Genomic DNA, 26,089 nt, shown 5'->3' on the forward strand with positions numbered 1-26,089 from the left:
CCCATAATTCTGCATAATCTCACGGAATTCGTAGGTAATTCTGCATGATTACGCTGCACTGAATTACATGAGTTACACACAACCCTAATTCACTACCTGTGACCCTTGACAGCTGGGGCAAAGGTTATGGTTACCTTTAATAGCTTCAATCGACAAAAGACTGGTGACAGACCCTTGGCGTCCGGGGACAGAAACCATGGAACAGTCTCAGCTGTTGACTCTGAACAAAACCTGTTTCGCCACATTTCAGGAAAAAACAGAAACCCAAACTTTCCAAACACACCTTTAACTAATTCAATTGCAGAACGGAGTATCCATAGAAAACAAGACCTAAACACATCCTACCATCTGTTGGGAGAATAGCTGCCCTGTCCTGAAAATTGGATGTATCTGGCTCCATGGCCCTGAAATGACCTTGGTGACATGTAGCAATATATAACCCTTTAAAACAAGATTTGAAATAAAAGAAATCCCTTAAAACCCTAGTAATAAAGATGTAAAGATTAACTCTAAAATATCCACCAATCAGTTCATATAGCTACCAAGCCTGATTACTTATGAGCAGTCAGGACCTGGTGAGGTAAGCAAGTCTTTGCAGAGCACTGACGTGGTGAGGGTGTGATACCACAATATCAACTTTTAAATATCAAACCTCGATATCATAGCATTCAAGATATCAACTTCTACAACATTATCAAGGTAATGTACAAGAAAAGTAAATCTACATTCTCTAAATTTGCATACCTTGAGATATTGTGCGAGTCAATATCATGCAGTCAACGTTGTTGCAGGACGAATTTTCTGCATTTGAATTTCTAACAAACAATTGTGATTTAAAAAGGGGGAAACTCTTCAAACTAAGAGTCACTGTAGGTCAAAAAGGGCATCTGACCAAGTGAATTGGGGCTACTAGCAGGACGTGCTAAATACATTTATCTCAATACAACAAATCCAGTCTGTGCAAACTATGCCGCACAATCTGCTGTTTTCTTTAAATGGCTTTCTGTGTTTTTCCAATGTCTCAGTTACTATTTCCAATGGCACATAAGACCCCTTACCCAGAGAACTGACGGTGAGTAAAGGTTTGAGATTTAATGAGCAATGTCTTCTTGTTAGGGGACGATTTTCTGATAAAGAGGAAAAATACTGGAAACCGCCTCTCCTTTTGCTCCGTGTTTTAAAGCTATTCTGTGTATACATGAGGCACTAAACTTGGCATTACTGATATCAAATGAGAAAACAGAACCGAAAGCAATAATCATGTGCAAAGACAGGTCACTGTACCTTGTTCTGGATTGAACTGTTCCGTTTCTAATTGCGGGACTTTGTGCGGCGGATACCATCGGAAAGAACTTTCCCTGTCCGCTTTCTACATTTACAACATGCAGCCAATGAAAACCCTCGGCCGGACTTTTAAGTCAAACCCCGCGAAAAAATGTCATCTCGGCACACACAGCAGATACCAGGCATTGATAAAGGCACACGCCGAAACGCGTCTGCCTGGAGCTGATAGTGGGAATATCGCGAAATTTGCTAAGTGCATTTTGGTGGCAATAAATCTGTGTTTGACATCCCCAGCATGTGTCAGACCTGTTTTTAAACGAAGCAGGATTGGAGGAATGTTCGCAAGCGGAGGCCGGCTCCGCTTTTCTGGCACGCCCCTCGGTCAGGAGCTCCGTGTCTACCGGCAAAAATTTGTGGATTGTGGTGCTTGGAAGGCATAACGCGGCGCCCCCCCAACCTGGACTTTGGTGAAGGTATGGGGGAGAGGGAGCAGATTGTCTGCTAAAGGAGATGTCCGGCAGCGATGGAAAACCCACCAAGCAGTTCCCGCAAAATAAAAGAAGCAGAAAAGTCAAAAGGCATTATCATGTGCAAAGACGGGTCACTGTACCTTGTTCTGGATTGAACTGTTCTGTTTCTAATTGCAGGACTTTGTGCACTGCAGACGAGGATTGTTGGTTAGGAAAGCGGCGGATACCATCGGAAAGAACTTTCCCTGTCCGCTTTCTACATTTACAACATGCAGCCAATGAAAACCCTCGGCAGGACTTTTAAGTCAAACCCCGCGAAAAAATGTCATCTCGGCACATACAGCAGATACCAGGCATTGATAAAGGCACACGCCGAAACGCGTCTGCCCGGAGCTGATAGTGGGAATATCGCGAAATTTGCTAAGGGCATTTTGGTGGCAATAAATCTGTGTTTGACATCCCCAGCATGTGTCAGACCTGTTTTTACACAAAGCAGGATTGGAGGAATGTTTGCAAGCGGAGGCCGGCTCCGCTTTTCTGGCACGCCCCTCGGTCAGGAGCTCCGTGTCTACCGGCAAACATTTGTGGATTGTGGTGCTTGGAAGGCACAACGCGGCGCCCCCCCAACCTGGACTTTGGTGAAGGTATTGGGGAGAGGGAGCAGATTGTCTGCTAAACGAGATGTCCGGCAGCGATGGAAAACCCACCAAGCAGTTCCCACAAAATAAAAGAAGCAGAAAAGTCAAAAGGCATTATCATGTGCAAAGACGGGTCACTGTACCTTGTTCTGGATTGAACTGTTCTGTTTCTAATTGCGGGACTTTGTGCACTGCAGATGAGGATTGTTGGTTAGGTAAGCGGCGGATACCATCGGAAAGAACTTTCGCTGTCCGCTTTCTACATTTACAACATGCAGCCAATGAAAACCCTCGGCAGGACTTTTAAGTCAAACCCCGCGAAAAAATGCCATCTCGGCACACACAGCAGATACCAGGCATTGATAAAGGCACACGCCGAAACGCGTCTGCCTGGAGCTGATAGTGGGAATATCGCGAAATTTGCTAAGTGCATTTTGGTGGCAATAAATCTGTTTGACATCCCCAGCATGTGTCAGACCTGTTTTTAAACGAAGCAGGATTGGAGGAAAATATATATATATATTTATATATATATATATATATATATATATATATATATATATATCGCCAGTAGGTAATATATATATATATATATATATTACCTACTGGCGACAGCCAGTAGGTAATATATATATATATATATATATATATACATATATATATATATATATTACCTACTGGCTGTCGCCAGTAGGTATATATAGTTAGGATTTTTTCCCTATGGGATTTTTGAAAATTCTATGTCTAATAACTTTGGCGTTTGTGGACGGAATCGGCTGAAATTTTCAGGAAAATGGCACATTTTGTTTCTGAGCAGCCCTTGAAAATTTGGGGGGGTTTCGTCAAGGGGGGGCCGAGAAAAAAGGGGGGTCCCAAAACGCGTTTTTCCCATGTTAATTTCCATAGGGCCTTTGGCCTCACTTTTAGCTCGAACGGCTGAATGGATTTGCACGAAACTTGGCAAAATTGTAGGGACTGTTAGCCCGATGTGCCTTTGCTAGGTCTCAATATATGTGCTCCAGTGGATTTTGAGAAATTAACGTTCAAAACAAGATATATATCTGTAACAGCGCTCCGGGCTGCGCTCCGGTCCGCTTACTTTTCGCGAAACGGAACTTTGCGATGCGAAGCTGATTGGCTTTCCGGTGTCTGTCAACATTCTAAACAGTCCGGAGCGGCCGCCATCTTATCTCTTGGTAGGATCGAGAGAGAAGAAGAGGTGAAAAACGAAGGGGGAATTTAATGAAAGGGGGCAAGGTAGACCCTTCTTGACCCCCTAGGAATGATGTTGGGGTTATTAAAGGGTCCCGTGGGGAAAATAAAAAAAAAAAGATTTTTCACGGTAGAAGCGCTTCTCGGGCCGCGAACTGGGCCGCAAACTGGTAGCGAAACGGGAATTCGCCATTTTGTGTTTCGTTTTAATTAAATTACTAGGTATAAGGGGGTGCGGGAGACGTATCCTGATCCCTTATGTTTTCTGAGGGTGGCTGAGGAGGCTCATATATGTTGATATATGTCTTCCAGCGGCTGTGCGTGCGCCATCTTATCTCTCGGTAGGATCGAGAGAGAAGAAGAGGTGAAAAACGAAGGGGGAATTTAATGAAAGGGGGCAAGGTAGACCCCTCTTGACCCCCTAGGAATGATGTTGGGGTTATTAAAGGGTCCCGTGGGGAAAATAAAAAAAAATTGATTTTTCACGGTAGAAGTGCTTCTCGGGCCGCGAACTGGGCCGCAAACTGGTAGCGAAACGGGAATTCGCCATTTTGTGTTTCGTTTTAATTAAATTACTAGGTATAAGGGGGTGCGGGAGATGTATCCTGATCCCTTATGTTTTCTGAGGGTGGCTGAGGAGGCTCATATATGTTGATACATGTCTTCCAGCGGCTGTGCGTGAGCATTTTTTTTTTTTTTTGGCTGCGTGACGTCTGTTAACGTTCGATTCAATGGAAATCAGGAAGTGTTGACCGCCAATTTGTCACTGCGATAAAATATTTTGTTATAAATGAATCCTTATTGATAAACATTGTATGCGCCATCTTGCCTTTTTTCCAATGGCACAATTTTGTCGTGCACGGCAGCCATTTTAGATGCCTTGACCAGACCCACTCTCTGCACGCCGTCGATTCTCAGCACGGCTCCCCACCCTCGCAAGCATCTCCCCCACGCACTGGTCACCCCCGCTCTCTCTCTCATGCTTGGGCCATAAACTTCCCCGCATCTGCGCTGCTCTTCCCTGAGAATCACACCCTGTGCCCGCCCGACACCTCCCTTTCACCCTATTCACTACCACACCCTCTGACACTCCTCTTCCTCTGTGTCCGATTGTCCAGGCCGGTCCCAGGCTATCACCTAGCCCTGCGGATGTAGTTTATGGCCCCAGCTGCAGAGAATCCAGACATGCCAACCCTCCCGATTCAGGCGTGAGACTACCGATTTCAGTGCTAGTCTCCCGCCTCCCGATTCCTGCAAGCAAAAACCCGATTCCTCGGGGGTTTCAGCTGACAGGGCTTGGTATTGTGTTACGTGCTAATTCTTCCAGGAAACGTCAGAGGGCCGATGCAGGGGCTCTAGAAGGGGTGATAAACCATTTAAGCCTCATTAACAAGCGCATGGTCTTTTAAAGATATGTGAAGTACTCGGGGCGGCGGTGTGTGTGTGCCCTCTTTCAGGAGCGGGCGGGGGGGTGGCACTGCCAGCAACTTGCCAGGCCAGGCAGTGTTCAACACTTGCATCACCCTTTCTCTGCCTGTTATTGCGCTCCATGCTTCGGAAAGGTAAGAAAAAGAACGTGCATTTGAGTTTGAAATGTCCGATCCTGTAGCAGCACACTTCCAAAGCCCACACATGACAATAACCCGATTCAAGGCCCCATTCACTCGATTTTTTAAAAATATATAGTACTCCAACAAAGTAGGATTATAAAACTTTATTAACTTTATAAATATAACGAACGTAACAAAAACTGTAAATACATTTAAACATTTACATTTTTTTGGCAAAAAGAAGCAACAATGGTCAGTAGCTGTCTTTTGTGCGAATAGTCCCAAGGCAGCACAACGTGCTGAGTTCTGGACGGCACCCAGGTGATGTCACCTGGGTGCCGCACTGGTTTTTGGTTTCCTACAATGCAGCTCAGAAAAACAGCGTGGGGCGTCCCGGGTGGTGCGGGGGGAGGCCTCGTCAGTAGCGGTCTGTTGTGCGAATAGTCCCAAGGCAGCAGAACGCGCTGAGATGTGGATGGCACCGAGGTGATGTCCAGTAACTTGCCGCACTGGTTTTGGCATCCTACAATGCTGCTCCGAAAAACGGCGTGGGGCGCCCGGGGGGGGCGTGGGGGAGGCGGCGTGAACGGGCCTCCCCAGGTGGAGGCTCGTCTGCTGTACTGGGGCGCCCCTTTACCGTTTCAGTTGCCATTCCGCCCGCTTTTGCTACACTGTGCCTCATCCTCCATTCAGCTGTTTATCGCCCGCTCTTGCGGCTACAGCGTCTCGCTCACCATGTAGTTGAGTTGCGCCCACTCTTGCGGTGCAGCGATAGGCGGCTGCCATTGGATTCTTAAAATGGCAGACGGCTCTTCGGATTTGGGCCTGGTCCACTAAAATGGCCCTGGGACACCTTGGAACTCGGACGCTTGCCTGCTAGGGCTTGGGCTCCATTCTCGAAAGCGTCCCCTCAGCCGTGAAGATTCTACAAAAGTCTTGGGATCCCTCGACTCCTGCAGGCTTCCGGTGGGGAGCGGCTGCCATGATTGCTCGCGGAATGACCACGACGGAGCCACGAGATGGTGGTGCTCTCATGCTGACGCCAGCTTCAGTCTGAAACATCCAGAAACAAGGTGGGGCTTTCATCGTTTGGGAAAAAAAATGTTCTAAACCAATGAAAAGTGTTATTTTTAGGTCATATGACCAAGCCTTCCATCATTAGGAAACCAAAAGTAAAATGAACCAATGAAAAGTTTTATAAACAAGTCACATGACCTGTTATGCGGCATAGGGCTTCAAAAAGCGTAGAAAATCCGTTGGCACGTGAGGCGGCGTCAGTAGCGGACCGATGTGCGAATAGGCCGAAGGCAGCACAACGCGCCGAGATCCGGATGGCACCGAGTTGTTGTCCAGCAAGTTGCTGCACTGGTGTGGCTATCCTACAATGCTGCGCCGAAAGTCGGCGTGGGGCGCCCCGTTGGCCTGTAAGGTCGCGTCAGTCAGTGGGGGCTGTGCGTCTCCCCCAGGATGGAGGCTCCTCGGCTGCAGTGCGGCGCCCCTTAGCGTTTCACTCGCCGTCCAACTGAGTTGCGTCCGCACTTGCGGCTACAGTAGGCCGAAGGCAGCACAGCGCGCCGAGATCCGGATGGCACCGAGGTGGTGTCCAGCAAGTTGCCGCACTGGTGTGGCCATCCTACAATGCTGCGCCGAAAGACGGCGTGTCCAGCTGAGTTCCGGTCACTCTTGCGGTACATTGACTCGAACGCGCCGAGATCCGGATGGCACCGAGGTGGTGTCCAGCAAATTGCCGCACTGGTGTGGCCATCCTACAATGCTGCGCCGAAAGACGGCGTGTCCAGCTGAGTTCCGGTCACTGTTGTGGTACAGTGACTCGAACGCGCCGAGATCCGGATGGCACCGAGGTGGTGTCCAGCAAGTTGCCGCACTGGTGTGGCCATCCTACAATGCTGCGCCGAAAGTCGGCGTGGGGTGCCCCGTTGGCTTATGAGGTGATGTCAGTAGTGGACCGATGTGTGAATAGGTCGGAACCAGCACAAGGCGCCAAGATCCGAATGGCAAGTCCTGGATGTTGAGTGCCATAGTTGAGAGTTCTGAGCAGTGCTTGTAAGACTGTCTGAAGCTTATTTGCACCTGCTGCAGCTTCACTATTGCCCTGGTGTGGCCAAAGATCGCACATGACATAGGCGGCCGGCTCCCGAGGTCCGGCGGAACTTTTTTCCTTTTCCTTTCTGCTTCTTGTCCCACAATCCGTTTCACCTGAAGACACGACCAGGTCCCTGAATGTGTGCAGGGGGACGTTATTGATTGAATCAAAATGGCGGCTTCACACAAAGCTGACTCAAGAGTTGCTGTTGATGCTAAACAGACAAAAATTGGTTTTCAGTTTGTACATTCTTCAGGATTTTTTTTTCCATCCAAGGCTGATTGAGAGTTTGTAGAAAAATGGCTTCAGATTTTCCACATACTACTCTTCAACATTCTTCCTAAATGTAACAATGTGAGACTCACTAGGAGAACGGCTGTTTATCTTTCCTTTCAAAATGCTGCCAACAATATTTTCTGAATGGAAGACACCATCTTGTAGCATAAAGGGCCGAAATGGGTTCTGGTCTGGCCGATGGTTGGTGGAGACATTTTGACTATATCTTGCACCTGCCCGGCCTCGCCCAAAATGGCGCCGGTATAAATGGGACTCGTAACTCCTTGTTGTGTACTGGTTGAACAACCTTGATATCACGAGATATGAATGCAGTTGTGATGCTCATGGCGGGCGGGAACGAGAATTGATTGAATATTTTGACATCCCTATTGATATTAAGTTCTGATGTGTTATTGATTACTGTACTATTGAAAGTTCGAATTAACGTCACCCATGGTACTTGCCCGCAAATGTATATCTAGATGATTTTTTTGTAAGTGGCCCTGTCGTAATTTAATTACAAAATGTACGTCCACCGATTACGCAACTGTTAGACACCTTAGTTCTTGCAACCTAATGGCCCGCTCGTTACGTTCCTCTATAATGTAAATGTCTCCTCATCATATACGATTTCAGTTTGCTCCGTGGCCGGCCCACGTGGTTATAGGCCCGTATTTGTATACTGACATTTTCACAATAAAGGTTTTTAAAACAAAACATGGTAGTAGTATTTACATTGGTAAAGTTTTTACTTTTAGTCACTGTTTTCGAATTAGTAAAAGGCAAGTGAAATAAAGCAGTCCAATTACATGACGGATAAAAGGTATAATACGTAGGAACGCAGTAAAGATAAATGGTCAAGGGCAGTTGTGTTTTCCACTCCTGCAACATAAAGTGATCGATAAGAATCTGATAATCAGGCGTATCGGCGACTAAGACAGCAGGCCGAGTCTCTTTTACTCAACGGCCCCGTCATGGGACGAAGAAACGCCCTTTTTCTCGAAAAAGGAATATATTTTACTTGCAGGACAGTTGTAAATTTTCCGGGAAAGTACATTAGCCTGGAATATTATAACATATATGTTTAAAAAAAAAAGTTCGAAATCAATAAAAAGCGTATTTTTTAGGTCATATGACCAAGCTTTTCATTATTAAAATAACAAAAGTAAAATGAACCAATAAAAAGTTTTATTAACAAGTCACATGACCTGTTATGCTTACGTTACGCGCTGCGCGCCGCGCCCCGGATCACTTCCGAGTGCGCTAACGCGGCGTGTCATATAACGCATTACGCGACAACGTAGGTCAAGAATATAGTCAAAATGTCTCCACCAACCAGCGTTCGGAACACAACCCCTTTCAGCAGTCCAAAAAGTTCTGTTAAATGACAACAGAGGGGACAGGCAACAAGAACCATCAGTCAAAGAGGGGAGGGCAAGTTCTTCTCTACCGGGTCATGTTGGGGCGCTACCGGAACTGATCGAATTGGTAGTCTACAGTGTTTCTGGATGTTTCAGACTAAAGCTGGCGTCAGCATGAGAGCACTACCATCTCGTAGCTCCGTCGTGGCCATTCCACGAGCAAACATGGCAGCCGCTCCCCACCAGAAGCCTGCGGGAGTCGGGGGCCCCCAAGACTTTTGTAGAATCTTCACGGCTGAGGGGACGCTTTCGAGAATGGGACCCAAGCCCTATCAGGGAAGCGTCCGAGTTCCAAGGTGTCCCAGGGCCATTTTAGTGGACCACGCCCAAATCTGAAGAGCCGGCCGCCATTTTGAGAGTCCTGTGGCAGTCGCTTATCGTTGCATCGCAAGAGCGGGAGCAACTCAACTACATGGTGAGCGAGACGCTGTAGTCGCAAGAGCGGGCGGTAAACAGCTGAATGGCGGAAGAGGCACAGTGTAGCAAAAGCGGGCGGAATGGCAACTAAAACGGTAAAGGGGCGCCCCACTACAGCGTGTCTTCAGGTCAAACGGATTGTGGGACAAGGTCCAGAATAGAAGAGTCATCAAAAGGCAAAAAGTTCCGCCGGACCCCGGGAGCCGGCCGCCTATGTCGGGGGCGATCTCAGGCTAAACCGGTGCTATAAGACTTGGGGAGGGGGTCGGAGCCAAGCGTCTTCTCCGAGTCCGTGCCATCACACCGCCCCTCGGGGGCCTCCGTCAAGCGGTTTAGGGAGGTACCATATCACATTGTTTTCAAATGCAGTCAGGTCCACAAACGACCCTCACTTACTTTGAGAATAGTGAAGCTGCAGTAGGTGGAAATAAGCTTCAGACAGTGTTACAAGCGCTGCTCAGAACTCTGAACTATGGCACCCAACATCCAGAACTTATGCCATTTGAGAATGGCAGTTACATCGAAGCAACTCAGGGACCAAAACCATTAACGTACTTTCACGTATGAAAATCTTACTTGGGGAGGGGGCAGGAGCGATGCGCCCCCTCCCAGTCCGCGCCACCACACCGTATGTTGAAAATCTGAAGCCATCGTTCTACAAACTCAACCAACCTTGGATGGAAAAATCTAGAAAAATGTACAAAGTGAAAACCAGTTTTGGTCTGCATAGCATCAGTAGCAACGCTTGCTATCAGAGTGCATGAGTTTCATGCTCGATCGATTGAGCTAGCCGGATCGGGCAATAAAAAGTATAAAATAGTTATGTAAATAGTTATTTAATAAAATGTTTTACCCTGTTTCTTTGCTGGTGTGTTGTATATATTTTTAATATTTGCATAGGGTTTGTCGTTATTTTGGGCGGGGTGGGTGACGGAGCCGAGCTGTCTTGCAGCCCTCATGGTGTGGAGCTCAGTTCATCTCACTATTTTCGTATTTCTCATGAAGGGTTGTTCCTAATATTTCTATTTTAGCGAGGTCAAAAAGAGATCCAATTAGTGGCCTACTGATTTTGCTCGATTAATTTTATTTTTTTACACGATTTTTCACGATTTTTCACTATCTGCAAAGACTAAACAGAGTATTGCGACTTTGTGCTTGTTTGTAAATAGAGAATGAACCAAAGAGAATCAATTGTAAAACAGTAAATGCTTGGATAACAATCAATCAAATGGAGAGACAAGCAGGCACGACGGATTACAACGGGGGTAAAGGCCTGCGTTAACTACTCTTCACTATCTGCAAAGAGAGAGTACTACTAAGAGAAAAGAGGGGAGGGGGGGGCAGCGTTCAAAGCACATCAGCGTGCATAAACACGAAAAAGTTTTTACCTATCACGTACTTGACATTTGACAGCTTTTGATATTTGCTATTAAAAAACCATTGAACTTCACAGAAAAAACCATAGGTTTTAGGCCATATATAGTTAGGAATTTGCATTTACAAAACCTTGAAAATTCACTGAAAAAACCATTGGTTATAGACCATATATAGTTAGGGATTAGCCTTTTCAAAACCTTATTTTACTCACACAAAACCATTGAAATTTCATATATAGTTAGTTGCACTAACTATATATCGCGCACCCGCAATCCACTGCTGATGATGTCACATATTACATCATTCATGACATGGTCAGTGACATCACTGATGACATCACTGATGACATCTCAAATGACATCACTGATGACATCTCAAATGACATCACTGATGACATCTCAAATGACATCACTGATAAAATCACTGATAACATCTCATTTGACATGACTGATCACATCACTGATGATATCATTCATGTGATAATGCCATGAACCTCTTCAGACTCTAATATAACCTTAGATACAATCAGTGTAAACAGACAGTCACAGACTGTCACTCATCCATGGAGTTACTCACACACCTAGTCAGTTATGCAAAAAATCAATCACACCTCCATTTTCTCAACTATACAGTTATACACACCTTACTTATTCAAACATATACTAACACATATTTACTCTCTTATACAATCCCTGATACATGTTCACAATGATCCATACAGCCACTCACACATTCACTGGCTCTTATGCACAGTTATTTATATATGTCAACTCTCACATGTACTGTGTTTTACATATGTACTTACTTTGACATGTAGCACTGAGATATCCATTCACTCACTAATACACTCATGCACAGTCAACCGCCCATAAATCTGTTTCCACATGCACTTTTGAACCCATACATATAGTGAATCAACTACTCACACATCTATGTACAGAGTCACACACCTCCCAGCCACCCATACACACACACTTAGTTTCCCATACAAATACTTGGACAACCAATGAATAACCCATACAGTTACTCATATAGCTACTGATCAACATATGCAGCAGTTTGTAGAACAACAGATATAATGATGCACAAATTAAGACAGTTTAGTCACTAACCCATGCACTCAGTGAGACACATTTAATCACTCACTCATACAGTCAGTCATGCACCTACTAAATCCTTCATCCAGACACTTATACATCCACTCATTCTTCAATATGTAAGACATATTTTAACTTTACAGAAACATACAGTCACTGGATGTTGTCATCAGTGATGTCATCAGTGATGTCATTTGAGATGTCATCAGTGATGTCATCAGTGATGTCACTAACCATGTCATGAATGATGTAATATGTGACATCATCAGCAGTGGATTGCGGGTGCGCGATATATAGTTAGTGCAACTAACTATATATGAAATTTCAATGGTTTTGTGTGAGTAAAATAAGGTTTTGAAAAGGCTAATCCCTAACTATATATGGTCTATAACCAATGTTTTTTTCAGTGAATATATATATATATATATATATATCTATCTTGGCTCCATGTTTCCAGCCCAGGACTCTCATTCGACAACCCAATGTGTTGTGAAAGTTTACTTTTAGAACCAGCTGGTAATAACCCCATGGGTGGAGACATGGTGGTTCTTTGCTGACTTTGGCAACCCTACATAATGAACGTAAGAGCTCTGTTGTCGCCCCCATGGTGGGTGCTTACTGCAAGAGACTTATCGGAGGCCCTGTGCCAGAAATTTCAGAGTGCACTTTCAGACCTCTGGCAATAGGAGCAGGAGAGACAGTACCTTCTGGCGCTTGTAGACATTGGAGAGAGGTGCCACCTCGCAGTTCTTGTGCGCCCCGAAGACCTTGCACATGGAGCAGGTGGGCGCCTCGCAGGTCAGGCAGTAAATGTTAATCTTCTCGTCCTCGTGCTCCTCACACATCATTTGTTGCTCTGCCTTGGTGTGGATCGGCCTATGGGGAAAGAGGTCAGAGGTCAGCAGGGGAGAAAAGTTAGAAATGTCAACCACATTCAACTAGTCCAGGTGACAGGTGAGCACAACGTCTGCAGTGCCAATGAGGATAATGAAGCCACTCTCCGGAAGATGGGGGTGCAGTTCCATTGCTGTGAGATATTCCTGCACTGGTCTATTTCTACGCCACTGGTGGATCCTGCCTGTCACTCACACTCTAAATCTCATCCACCAAGAATTATGGGCAAATAATGTATTGTTGATGTCAGAAGTAGTCGGTGAATTGCAAAGCGTGAGACTGGAAAACAAGGGATCAATCCCAGCTCGATCAAATGGTGTGATCTTAGACTAATGATTTATTTCACAAGCCTCCTATCTGTGCATTATCACATGTACCTTCACATGCATGAGTTCAGGTAATATTGCATTGTACAAAAACATGTCTTATGCTTAATTTAATAAGCTACAATATTGCTCCTTCTATGATAAGCATCTAAGCATCATTTAAGGTATGCATAACAGCTTTGCCTTCTATTTCACTTGGGGCATTGTTATCATAAGCTGCCCTTTTTAATACGTATTTTCATAATCTGAAGTACGAGGGTGAAAAGCGTCCATCTGTTAAAGAAATACAGTTTCTTGAACTTTGAAGACACCTTATATTCTTACTTGATGTTTGTTAGGGTTTGGCTCGAGCATAGGCTCTTAGAGCCAGAGTCAACCCTTGGCTCGGCTCTCCCTGTGAATGTGTTGACTCGCCCACCGCTAGCAAATTCCCACTGAAATCGTGGTAACTTCCACAGTCCAGCCGCAAGTTTGCAGTGTCCACCACAGAACCACGTCTAGAGGGTCAGGATCCCGAAAGGCTTATTGTCAGAGATACAACCGGGTGCACAGCCTAATGTACACGCACTGGATAATGGTTTGCTATTAGCAGGTGGTGCAACTGGGTGAGTGGAGAGCCCTTGGAACCACTCAAAATTAGTAGACTAAACTACCAACTACAGGAATTGCGGGGTAACCCATTGCACTCATAAACAGTAAATCACATGTTATGTAACATTCAAAAGTCATGTATAGAAAAGAAAGCAACAGAAAATTATAGGAATCTCCAGTGGGAGAGTAGTCCGATGGAGTCCTTTATTGTGTAAGACAGCCAGCCGACACGTGTTTCATCGCTATTGCGAATCCTCAGGGCTATATATGGATATATCAGAACCAGAAGGTCACACAGCTGGTGATAATTCCTACCCAGCCGGGCCCGTGACCGTCGAAGTAGAATAAGCAGGGAAATGGCCTCCACACCCAGTGTAAGGTGACTGGAGAACAAACCGTCGTGTGTCGTAAAGCACGTTGATGGATGAAGTCGTCTACCGTTTAAGACGTCATGTGCACTACAGTACTTCTAGTCGCGTTCTGAAAGGGCATACGCCAAATCAGAACAGCCTGGAGTCGGGTACGACTTCAGTCGCGAAAAAGAGGACGCCAAATTCTTATGTCTAAGAGTGCAGCGACGGCGCGTACTCCTCATTAGCCATGTTCCTGTTCGGACTACTCTCCCACTGAAGATTCCTATAATTTTCTGTCGCTTTGATTTCTGTACATGACTTTGAATGTTACACATCTACAGTGTCCACCACACAACCACATCTACATTGTCCACCACACAACCACGTCTCCAGTGTCCACCACAAAACCATATCTCCAGTGACCACCACACAACCACACCTACAGTGTGCACAACACAACTACATCTCCAGTTTCTACCACACAACCCACGTCTCCAGTGTCCACCACACAACCACATCTACAGTGTCCAACACAAAACCACGTCTTCAGTGGGCACAACACAACCACGTCTCCAGTGCCCACCACACAACCACATCTACAGTGTCCACCACACAACCACATCTATAGTGTCCACCACACAACTACATCTCCAGTTTCCACCACACAACCCACGTCTCCAGTGTCCACCACACAACCACATCTACAGTGTCCACCACAAAACCACGTCTCCAGTGGGCACAACACAACCACGTCTCCAGTGTCCACCACACAAGCACAAACGGAAAGCTCAAGTACACTACACTTGAACCACCTGGGTCTAACAGATACATACAAAAAGTATTTTTAAATAAAGCATCATGGTACTGTGACCTTAACCTAAAAATACTGTATGGCTAGAAATAGTTGTTAATCCAGAAAGACCTACTAATCTCACAGTGCACGCACAAGAGGGGCGTGCAACGCCCTGACACTACAGCCCAGACGTCTAACAGAATCCCCTTTAAGTACTGTGAGGAAATAGGTTGTGTTATATGGTGTGGTTGTGCAACCTCACTGTGTAATACACTTACCAATTCCCTTTAGGACCAGTATGGTTCATCTGCCAAACCTTAGTTGAACCCTGGGTAGCTGTGGCACTGAGCAGCAAGGCTTACACAGAGGAACAAGTGTAAAGCATTTAAACAGCACTAAAACAATTTAAGAAGAAATTGACACGACACTCAAGAAATCCAACACCAATTTATAAAAAACAATGTAGATTTTTATATAACTTTTGACACTACACCAAAAAAGATCCACCGGAGGGTTCTAGCTACATGGATTTTACAAGGTACAGTAAATCAAAGCATTTCACTCAACCGTGAACAAACAATGATTACTTGTACAAATTTGACACTTTGAAAAAGAAAGTTGGGCAGGTTGTAATGCGCTTGGTCAGAGTTACTTGAGGTGACCAACAAAGGGAACAGGGGGGCCAGCAAGGCCCTCAGAAACAGTCACCTCCACACAAAAAGCAGTCTTCCAGCAGTTCCTGTCAATGTATCTTCATCCAATGGATTTCCAAGGAAGTGGTCCTGATGCTGAGGGTACAAGATGCTTGAAGATGCTCAAGGATGCTGTGGGTATGACGCGGTCAACAAGAGTCTTCCTGCAGGAACTCCTCAGTCCACAAAGGTGACGAGGGGGTCCTAGACACAGGGTTTGACATCCCACAAGGTCCTCTCTGGTCTGGCTGAAGTCAAGTCGCCACTGGACTACCACTTATTTGGCATCGCAGTCACAGCTAAATCCTTCTCCAGGCTGTAGCTTCACTTCTGGGTGGCCAGGCTGCACTCCAATGACTCTCCTTGTTCCTGCATACTCAGGTGCAACTTCTAGGCATTGCGGCCTGGTTCCTGGCGCTGCATGATGGCGAGTAGCAATGATCTGTGCATCTGGGCTACCACTCACCTTTAGAAGTCTTCCTCAGCTTTGAAAAGGAGGTCAGTCGGCTAACGCCTGCAGCCTTTGGCTGGACTCTGGAGACGACTTCTCCCTGAGTAGAACACAGCAGGCGCAGCCCCTCTCCTTGCTAGCCACCTGGTGCAGCAAATGCATTCCACGGAGGTGCAGCCTCTTTATGCCGGCAACTTGGTTCGGTGCAGTATTCCTTGTTTGGATTCTCTTCAGTCCAGTCGAGATCGGAATTCAGGAAACCAGGGGTGCTCCTTTTATGCACAGAAAATGCCCACAGGGGAGGATGCGGTTGATAGCCACTTGGCTTCTTGGTTCTTTCCCACCCGATGATCACTTCCTGCAACATGCGGCATCTGGCCATCGCAAGATGCACCATTCTGCCCACTTGCAACATGGTGAGATGCCTTTCTCAGAATCCTGAGCACCCTAGCCTAACCCAGAGGTGTGGCTACCAAGGGAGCTACATACCCCTGGAAACCTGGCTAGGTAACTGGTTTCCACTCTCCTGTCCCTAGTGCCAGCCTGTCTGCCTTAGCAACAGAGTTGCCCCTCTCCAAATTCTTTCCCATTTGCCCTTCAAAAGCAACTTCTCCTTCGGGCGTGGCCTAGCGGTGAAGTAAGATGGCCGTGAGCTAAGGACTCTCCGAGGCTCACCTCCTCCTCCAGCATAAATCCGACTCACTAATCCGTAGCCCGGGGTCGGAATCAGTTGCTGGAGGACCTGCGGAGCAAAACAAGCCCAAGATCGGGGCAATTTGACCCATAAAGCCGAAGATCTGGACACTCCAATTATCGGCCTGCAGCGGGTGTAAAGCCGGGACCTGAAGTGATTGGGTGCCCGAGGAACCAAGGGTTCTTGAGGGACATAGGTGGTGGCAACCAGCTGACAATCCGCACCGGGGCCCAGTGAAGAGATGTGAGCCCTACCTACATACAGCTCGCATGGAGTGGGGTGTGGCTGAAGTGATGCCCTGAAGACCGTAGGACTGTGTGGTGTGGATAAGATCCAGATACGGTGAGTGTGGCACGGGCGTCACTGTGGGCCCCGCTGGGGCCGCTCGCTGACGCAAGGGAGTGCATAGATGCGCAATCGGAGAGGACACGACCAGAGGGGGCCCTGAAGGACCAACCACGAGGAGCAATAGTACTGGACCACCAGTCGCAACAGCGGAGTACGAGGAGAGCGGTTGAGTAGCAGAGGACGTGTGAGGAGTGCAAGCCCTGATCAGAAACCTGAGTCTATAAACACGGTGCAGGCGTCCCCCATGGACCTACGAGACGGGTGCGGGCAGGGACTCACCAATGGAGAGGTGATACACTAATCCAAGACTCCATCGCACAACTGAAACTGGACTGCTGCATTGACCCCGATATTGCTCCCTGGCACCTGAAGGGAACCTGGACAGCCAAGACAAGGCTGCGGTGGTACTTAAGGAGCGGTGCAGGCGGCCCCCACCGGCACCTGAGACTCAACACATATCTCTCCAATGCCCGGGGGCAGTTGCCCACCCGACAGATATGTCAAACTCAAGGTGCCCTAAGACCTCTCAAAATAACAAACTGGACAGATACACCTGCCCTAAGGTTGCCATGGCCGTGCAGCCCCAAGCCCAAAGAGAAAATGGTGGAGGGCTTGGATGTAGGTGCCCCAGAGCACACCTTGAAAGATGTGCTGGACACTATCGTAGGGATCCGCACGTCATTGGAGCAGAGAATGAATGCGATCTCCTCGGAAGTCATGCTAATTAGGGCAGATCTGGCCACGAACAGGGAGAAGGTGCAACAACTGGAGATCATCACGACAAGCCTCGTAGACAATACCAACCAGCTACAGATTGACGTACGGGAGCTCCAAGCATTTCGGAAATTTGCTGAAAGGAAGTTAGACGATTACAAAGGCCACAGTAGGCGCAATAACGTGCACATCCTTGGTTTGCCTGAAAGAGCAGAGGGACAAACGACAGACCTATTTTTGGAAACCCTAATCACCAAGCACCTTCAGCCCAAATGCCTATCCAACATCTGCGTTGTCAAAAGAGCCCATCGGGTGCCGGGGGGCGACCGAAGCCAGGAGCCCCCCTCGCCCCATACTGGCCAGACTTTTGAACTATCGGACAGGGACCTCATACTACAAATGGCCAGAGTAGCACCACCAATACGACTTGAAAACTCTGAAGTCAGTTTCTTTCCGGACTTTACTCAAGCGGTTCAAAAGCAGCCTAGATCAATCTTGGGGGTTAAAAAGCGACTGAGAGACAAGGGCCTCAAATACGCCATGTGGTTCCCGGCACGGCTCAGGGTAGAGGCTGGGGGAAGGACCAGGATCTTTGAGGCTCCAGAGTATGCTGATGATTGGCTGGACGAGTGGCGAGACCCAACGGATCATAGCTCCCAGCGGGACTAGGAGGCACAGAGGCTCTGCCAATTGACTTGGGGTGGGGGGGCTTTCTCTTTTTTAGACACTGTCTGAGCCCCCAAGTTGCATAATCTCTCAGAAACAATGGATGCAGGATCAATGACATTCCATGCCAGTGTGTGGCAGACCGACCCAGGGTACTCCACTTACAATTTATTGTGGGAGGGAGGGGAGGACGGAGGAGAGTATACCCCCAATTTTCTTCACTTCGTTCAACTTAACAAACGACCGGCACTCTGCTTTTTTGTAATCATGGGCAGTTTTTTAGCCCAGGGTGCAGGTAAGCAGGGAGGGGGGGGAGAGTTGGGAGGGGTTCAAGTATTGTTATTTGTTTTTAAGGAATCGTCAAGGCATCGCAATCTGGCGACACATAGGTGACACGTGAATTTCAATGATTATGCAATGGGATAAAGGGTTCAAATTGATGAGCTGGAATGTTAATGGTCTGGGCAAAGTTAAGAGAACAGTGGTGCTACAATATGTAAAATTTGCCATGACGTAGTACTGCTACAGGAGACACATCTGGTGGGTAACTTGTGTAAAGCCCTCAACAGGTGGGGTTACAACCTTGTGGTGCACTCAGGCTTTACCTCAGGGTCGAGAGGAACAGGCATATTACTGAGGAACTCCTTCCCCCTGACGATTAAATCTACATGGATGAATGCCGGGGGGAGATATGCGGCATCAAGGGACAATGGGAGGGTAAGGCATTGACTCTCATGTCGTTTTATGTGCCGCCGGCTCTCCAAGAATTAGCCTTTAAAAACCTGGGATCCATTCTGTTGACGACCCCACAGGGACTTCTAATAGTGGGAGGGGACCTGAACGCAGTGGTGGACGGCACACAAGACAGAAGCCCGCCGTGACAGCTTCGCCCATCCAACAGCTGGTTACCGAATTTTCCAAGGAGACCAAGGATTTCCGCAGTAAAAACAAATGTCCTGTTTTTACTGTTAAAACATGTAAAATACATGATCTGTCCATGCAATAGCTGCACCCTGCCTTTAGGGCTCGATAGGCCTGCCATTGGGGTGACTTACATATAGTACAGGGGTGACATGGCTTTGCTATTGGTTTTTGGTGATGTTGTGGGAAGATATGACAGAGCCTCAAAAGAGAGTGCAAGGAAAACTTAGAGCTAAGGGGGATTTTGAGAGAGACTCGGGAACTTGCAGGGCCTGTCGCTCCACACACCGCGTGGCTCCCCCCGTGAGTGCCAGGACCCCTGACCCCACCGCTGCTGCCTCGCTACAGCCGTGTGCCTGGAGTGCTGTTGCCAGTTTCTTTAGCCTGCGCCTTAGCCTGTGCCTGTGTATTTTGTATTTTGTATCTTGTTGTGCCTTAGCCTGTGCCCCTGTATTTTGTCAGTCTGCTGTTCATTGTCCTTGCTGTGCCCTTGTATTTTTGCCGTCCCCATGTACTTTTTCCCGCCGCTTCATCCCCTCCCCACTCCCCGCCGCTGCTCCCCTGCGGCCCGCCTACTTTTCTCTTTTGTATCCCGCCCATTAGACACCCCGCTCCCGCCTCCCAGCTGCTCCTCCCTCCCACTTCGCCATTATGGAGGTCGCCGCACGAGAGCGCAGCGGGCGCGCCGATTGTGCGCCGATTGTGCGCCGAAGGTGGGCCAAAGGCAAGTCCGTCTGCGCCCGTCCACGCCTGGACCGCGCCCAGCGCCAGGATCCCTGGTCCTCGAAGATGCCAGCGCACCCGACGATCTTGCAACACCGCCATCCTCCACGCACTCAACGCTGGCCGGGACCCCGCCTGCTACCGAGCCACCCTGAAACGCACCCACTGACCCTTCACCTGCCAAACCTGCAAATTCACCTGCCTCCGAACCTGCACCGCACACGCCAAGCTCCAACAACAACTACCTCAAGTGCATCCTGCTCAACACCCGCTCCATCCACAGACACGCCGTCGAACTCTGGAACCTCCTCGACACAAAAGCACCAGACGTCGCCTTCTCACAGAAACATGGATGAACGCCTCCTCAGTCCCCAACATCGCCATAGCCATCCCGGAAGGCTACAAGAACACCCTGAGGGAAAGCGGCAAGCAAACTGGAGGAGCCATCGCCATTGTCCACAAAAACACCATCCGCATCACGACCAACTCCGACGACACCCTGACCGCCGCCGAGCACCTTCATTTCCAGATTCACACCGACCCCAAGACCACCCTCAGAGGCACCCTCATCTACAGACCCCCGGGACCGCGCACACTATTCAGCGAAGCCATCGCAGACTTCGTCAGTCCGCACGCCCTCATCTCCACAGACTACATCCTCCTCGGGGACCACAACTTCCACCTGGAGAACAACAAGGACTGCAACACCGCGGCCCTGCTGAATAACCTTGCCAACCTCGGACTCGAGCAACTGGTGAACACCCCCACCCACTACGCCGGACACACGCTTGATCCCATCTTCTCCTCCAGCAAGCACATCTCCTTCAGCCACTCCACCAGACAGATCACAGCTGCGTCCACTTCAACTTCAGGAGAACCATGACCCACCACCACCCGCAACAGGTTCCCCGCAGAAGCTGGAGCAAGATCACCGCCGACCAGCTCACCACCGCCGTCAGCCAAAGCCCTCCCACCAACTCGACGGACCCCAACCGAGCAGCCCGCAACCTCACACAGTGGCTCACCAACTGCGCCAACGAAATCGCACCAATGAAGAATCCCCCCATCAGACCCGGCAACAGGAAAGCCTCCTGGTTTACCAACAACCTAAAAATCTCCAAGAAAACCTGCCACACCCTCGAGAAAGCCTGGCGCCACGACCAGACAGCAGAGAACATGACAGCCGTCAAGAACGCCACCCGCAAACAGCACCAACTGATCCGCACCACCAGGAAGACAACTTACAAAGAACGACTAGACAACAACACCCACAACAACAAGGAACTCTTCAGCATCGTCAAAGAGCTCTCCAACCCCAGTGCCTGCAATAACGACATTACGTCCTCGCAAGAACTCTGCGACTCACTCGCCTCGTACTTCCACCGCAAGATCGCCGACATACACAACTGCTTCAGCGCACAGACCACGCACCCAACCACTGAACCAGAGCCCCCTACCAACACCCTCTGCACCTGGACCTCTGTCAGCACCGAAGACACCATCCACCTGATGAACACCATCCACTCCGGGTCCCCTACCGACCCCTGCCCACATCACATCTTCAACAAAACCGACTCCATCATCGCACCCCAACTCCGGGACATCATCAACAGCTCCTTCGCATCCGCCACCTTCCCGGAGAGCTGGAAACATGCCAAGCTGAGCGCCCTCCTGAAGAACCCACCGCGGACCCCACAGACTTCAAGAACGTCCGCCCCATCTCGCTCCTCCCCTTTCCGCCAAAGTCATCGAGAAGACCGTCAACAGACAACTCCCCCCTTCCTCGAGACCAACGGATCCCTCGACCACTCACAGTCCGGTTTCCGAGCAAACCACAGCACTGAGACCGCCCTCATCGCAGCCACCGACAACATCAGGTCCCTGTTTGACAACAGCGAAACTACTGCCCTCATCCTCCTAGACCTCTTGGCAGCCTTCGACACGGTATGCCACCGCACCCTGATACAGCGCCTCAGCAATACCGGAATTCAAGGAGCGGCCCTGGAATGGATCATCTCGTTCCTCGCCGGTAGAACCCAGAGAGTCCACCTCCCCCCGTTCCGATCCGCGGCCTCCGAAGTCATCAGCGGCGTCCCGCAAGGATCCTCACTCAGCCCCATCCTCTTCAACGTCTACATGAGCCCTCTCGCAGCCATCGCTCGCCAACACAACCTCAACATCATCTCCTACGCCGACACCCAGCTGATCCTCTCCCTCACCAACAACGCCGCCACCGCCAGAGCCAACCTCCAGGAAGGAATGAAAGACGTCGCAGAATGGATGAAGACCAGCCGTCTGAAACTGAACTGACGGAAGTCCTCATCCTGGGACCATCCCCCTCCGCCTGGGATGACTCCTGGTGGCCCCCTGCCCTGGGCACCGCCCCCAAGCCAACGGACCACGCACGCAACCTGGGCTTCATCCTGGACTCCTCCCTCACAATGACCAAGCAAGTCAACGCCGTCTCGTCATCCTGCTTCAACACCCTGTGCATACTCCGAAAGATCTTCTGATGGATCCCCACCGAAACCAGGAAGTCGGTCACCCAGGCCCTCGTCACCAGCCGCCTGGACTACGGGAACACACTCTACGCTGGAACCACAGCCAGACTCCAGAAAAGACTGCAGCGCATTCAGAACGCCTCAGCATGACTCATCCTGGACATCCATCGCCACAACCACGTCTCCGCCCACCTGAAAGACCTGCACTGGCTCCCCGTCAACAAGAGGATCACGTTCAGACTCCTCACCCACGCACACAAAGCCCTCCACAACATGGGCCCGAATTACCTCAACAGCCGCCTCACATTCTACACACCCACCCGCCAGCTCCGTTCCGCCAGCCGCACCCTCGCCTCCGTCCCACGCATTCGCAAATCCACCGTCGGAGGAAGATCCTTCTCCTACCTGGCGGCCAAGACATGGAACTCCCTCCCCACTCACTTTCGGCTGACCCTGGACCATCTCTCCTTCAGGAAACAACTCAAGACCTGGCTGTTCGAGCAGTAGCGATCCCTCCCCCTCAGTGCCTTGAGACCCTTACGGGTGAGTAGCGCGCTTTACAAATCTTGTTGATTGATTAATTGATTGATCTGGATGGTCATGGGAGATCTCCAGGGCTGTTGGGGGAGTGTTGCTTGCAGAGGTGGCACCACCAGGGGAATTTCTAGCCATCAATGCTGTTTCATCCTCCTGCTTCCACATGCGCCGCCTGCTTTGTAAAATCGTCAAGTGGATACCCACAGAGTCCAGGAAAACAGTCACCCATGCGCTCGTCAGCAGCAGACTAACTACGGGAATGCACTCTACGCTGGCACCACCCAGAAACTCCAAGAGAAACTGCAGAACATCCAGAACGCCTTTGCCAGACTCATCCTGAACATCCCACGCTGCAGCCACATCACGGCCTCCTGAGAGACCTTCACTACCTATCATCAAAAGAATTACTGAAGCTCCTCACACACGCCTACAAGGCCCTCCACAACGCCGGACCTGCATACCTCAACCACCGCCTCACATTCTACACTCCCATCAGACACCTCCGCTCCGCCCAATGGGCCCTGGCCACCAGCCCACGGATCTGCAGATCAAGGCTGGAGGAAGATCCTTCTTCCACCTCATTGCAAAGACCTGGAACTTCCTACCTCTGCACCTCAAGCAATCACCATCATTGCCACACTTCTGGAAGGGCCTCAAGACCTGGCTCTACGGCTGAACTGCAGATCCCCCCCAGCTCCTTTAGACCCTCACGGGTGAGTTTTCACGCTTTACAAAACACTGATTGATTTATTGATTGATTATTATATTCATTTGCTGATGGAAACTCTAGAGATCTATCCTTCACCGGATTAGCACTTCCTCCATAACCTTTAGGATTGCCGGTTACTACCCAATTCTACATGACACCCACCGGGAGGGAGAGTCAGAGATATGGTTCAACCTCCATTTTTCTATGGTGATGTGTGCGACCATCGACGTCGGAGAAGTGGTGCTCGAGTCCCAACTACACAACAATCAACTAGTGCCGGGGACTAAAAGACCAATGTTGGGTTCACCTCACAACCAAGACTCCAGTGGTACCGCTCATGAGAGATGAACATTATTGGTGCTTTTTCAGCATACAATGGCTGATGGATATTGCCGAAATATACAAACATTTGGCAGAGAGTGGCTGCAATGGTGGCAAAAAGAAGCATAGCCCAAAAACGGGGTGCACGACAGGTACCGGAAATGAGAGCCTGGAGGTCTGACTTGGAATGGTGCTCCAATGCAGAGAAGGTGATATATAAAGCCAGAGGATGCCCACGGAAATGGGATAAAGTCTGGGGGATTGGCAGAAATATTGTGGGTATTAGGTCTGTCCGGGTGGAGAGGCGGGCTTGCTTCAGAATATATCAGGAAACTCCTGGGGTTCATTAGGGGTGGGAGTATAGACATGCGATTGTGGCTACACTGTTAACAAAGATGGCATATTCTGTATATGCAACCCAGATATTGTGATCCTGTGATTTAGACTCAGATTGTTTAATAAAAAGGAGTTTTAAAAAATGGCTGATGGATAGATCGGAGCAATATGTGAGCCCAGCCATAAAGGACTGAACACCGTTACAGAAATTACCCAGAGAATAACCTTAAGATTAACCATGGAAAATCCCCACTGGAGTATCCACACAAGACAAAGTCCAAAGTGTAAACAAGGAGGGTTTGTTCAAAATTCAAATCATTACAGAAAGTGAAAGATATTTGTATTCATTTAGTTAAAATTTGTAAAATATATATTGGCAGTGAAAATTAAACCCCAATCTAGTTTTAAGCCAGTATCGAATACGGACCAGCACAAGGGTAAAAGAGAGAGTAATGTTGACACCTTTATTCTCTCAATTAAATTCTCTTTGAACTTAAAAGAGAGAGCAATATGTCTCTAGGGCTGCTCAGTATAGACAGGTGAAGGTAATCATGAAAATAATTATACGTGCAGATCAGTAAACAGACAGACTGACATGGAGTCTGCTTTCTAAGATGGCCGGAGTTAATGCTCGCTGGCAGCCGAAATTAAGGGATTTGATACAATTTTAAGCAAAAAAATCATTCAGTCAGTATGGTGTGAGAGGAAAGATACAATCCCTAGACCAATTATAAAACAGAAAACACATCACATAGTAAAGGTAACTTCTCACCTTATTCTAATGAAAAAGCCTGCATTGTATACTACATGGACAACAATAACACAATACTGCTATTGACGCCTGAGGCTTGAGCCGGGCGTCACCTTTTTATATGCTCTTAAAACTTATTGCGATCACTTGCCTTTGTGTCCTTTTCCCCCCTGCACCAGCCGCGGATTTATCGCGGCGCTTGCTGTCTTCACCGATTGAGTGTGGAGGCATTCATTTCATTTATCCATCTTTTAAAATAAAGAGCACTTACTGAATTTTGCGCTGTATTGGCAGCTCCTCTGCCTTCCCCCATAGCGACCGGCCGATTCAGGGCTGTTTTACCTGGGGCACGGGCGGAGATACGGCGGTGGCCATCTTGGGTAGATCTAGCCTCCCTTGTGGCGAGAGTCGCCACTATAAAAACAAACGGCTATGGCTCCGCGCAGCGGACGCGTTCAGCGTGCGCGCTGTATTCGCGCCGGAGTCAAGCCAGAGTCCAGCCCGTCTGCGCCCGTCCGCGATCGATCGGGGCGAGGGGCTGGACCCCGTGGTCCATTGGAGCCCCTCAACATGATAGGAATTCCCAGGTACCGTCTGCAATATAGTAATCAGGAATTAATGTCTCTACGCCCGAGTTTGGTAGACAGCTGCCACCATTCTTTGCATGCAGACTCACTTCTATTGTCATGTGACACCTGCGATCAGCCCTTTCAATTCTTGATAAATGATAAGGGTAAAAGAGTCAAATTTAACATGCTTCTATTGAACTGCAGATCGATGAAAAAACATAAGTCCGAAATACATGACTTATTAATGGCAAGTGGTCCTGGCGTGCTTTTTCTCACCGAGACGTGGATGGATGACACATCATCTCCTGAAGCCCTCAAAGCCACTCCTCCTGGCTATTGTCTACTTAGACTAG

At 48.6% G+C, this 26,089-nt stretch overlaps 1 protein-coding gene across 1 annotated transcript in view; it reads right to left on the reverse strand.

The window, feature by feature from the left end:
- Positions 1 to 26,089, reverse strand: part of TRIM54 (tripartite motif containing 54) — a 196,286-nt gene that overhangs the window by 53,735 nt on the left and 116,462 nt on the right. Inside the window, exon 3 of the mRNA XM_086928151.1 lies at positions 12,551 to 12,722. Coding sequence (XP_086784277.1) covers positions 12,551 to 12,722 — 172 coding nt within the window. The remainder of the gene's footprint in view (positions 1 to 12,550; positions 12,723 to 26,089) is intronic.

The sequence above is a fragment of the Lissotriton vulgaris genome, chromosome 6 (genome assembly GCF_964263255.1).
Source record: "Lissotriton vulgaris chromosome 6, aLisVul1.2, whole genome shotgun sequence".
Taxonomy (NCBI): domain Eukaryota; kingdom Metazoa; phylum Chordata; class Amphibia; order Caudata; family Salamandridae; genus Lissotriton; species Lissotriton vulgaris.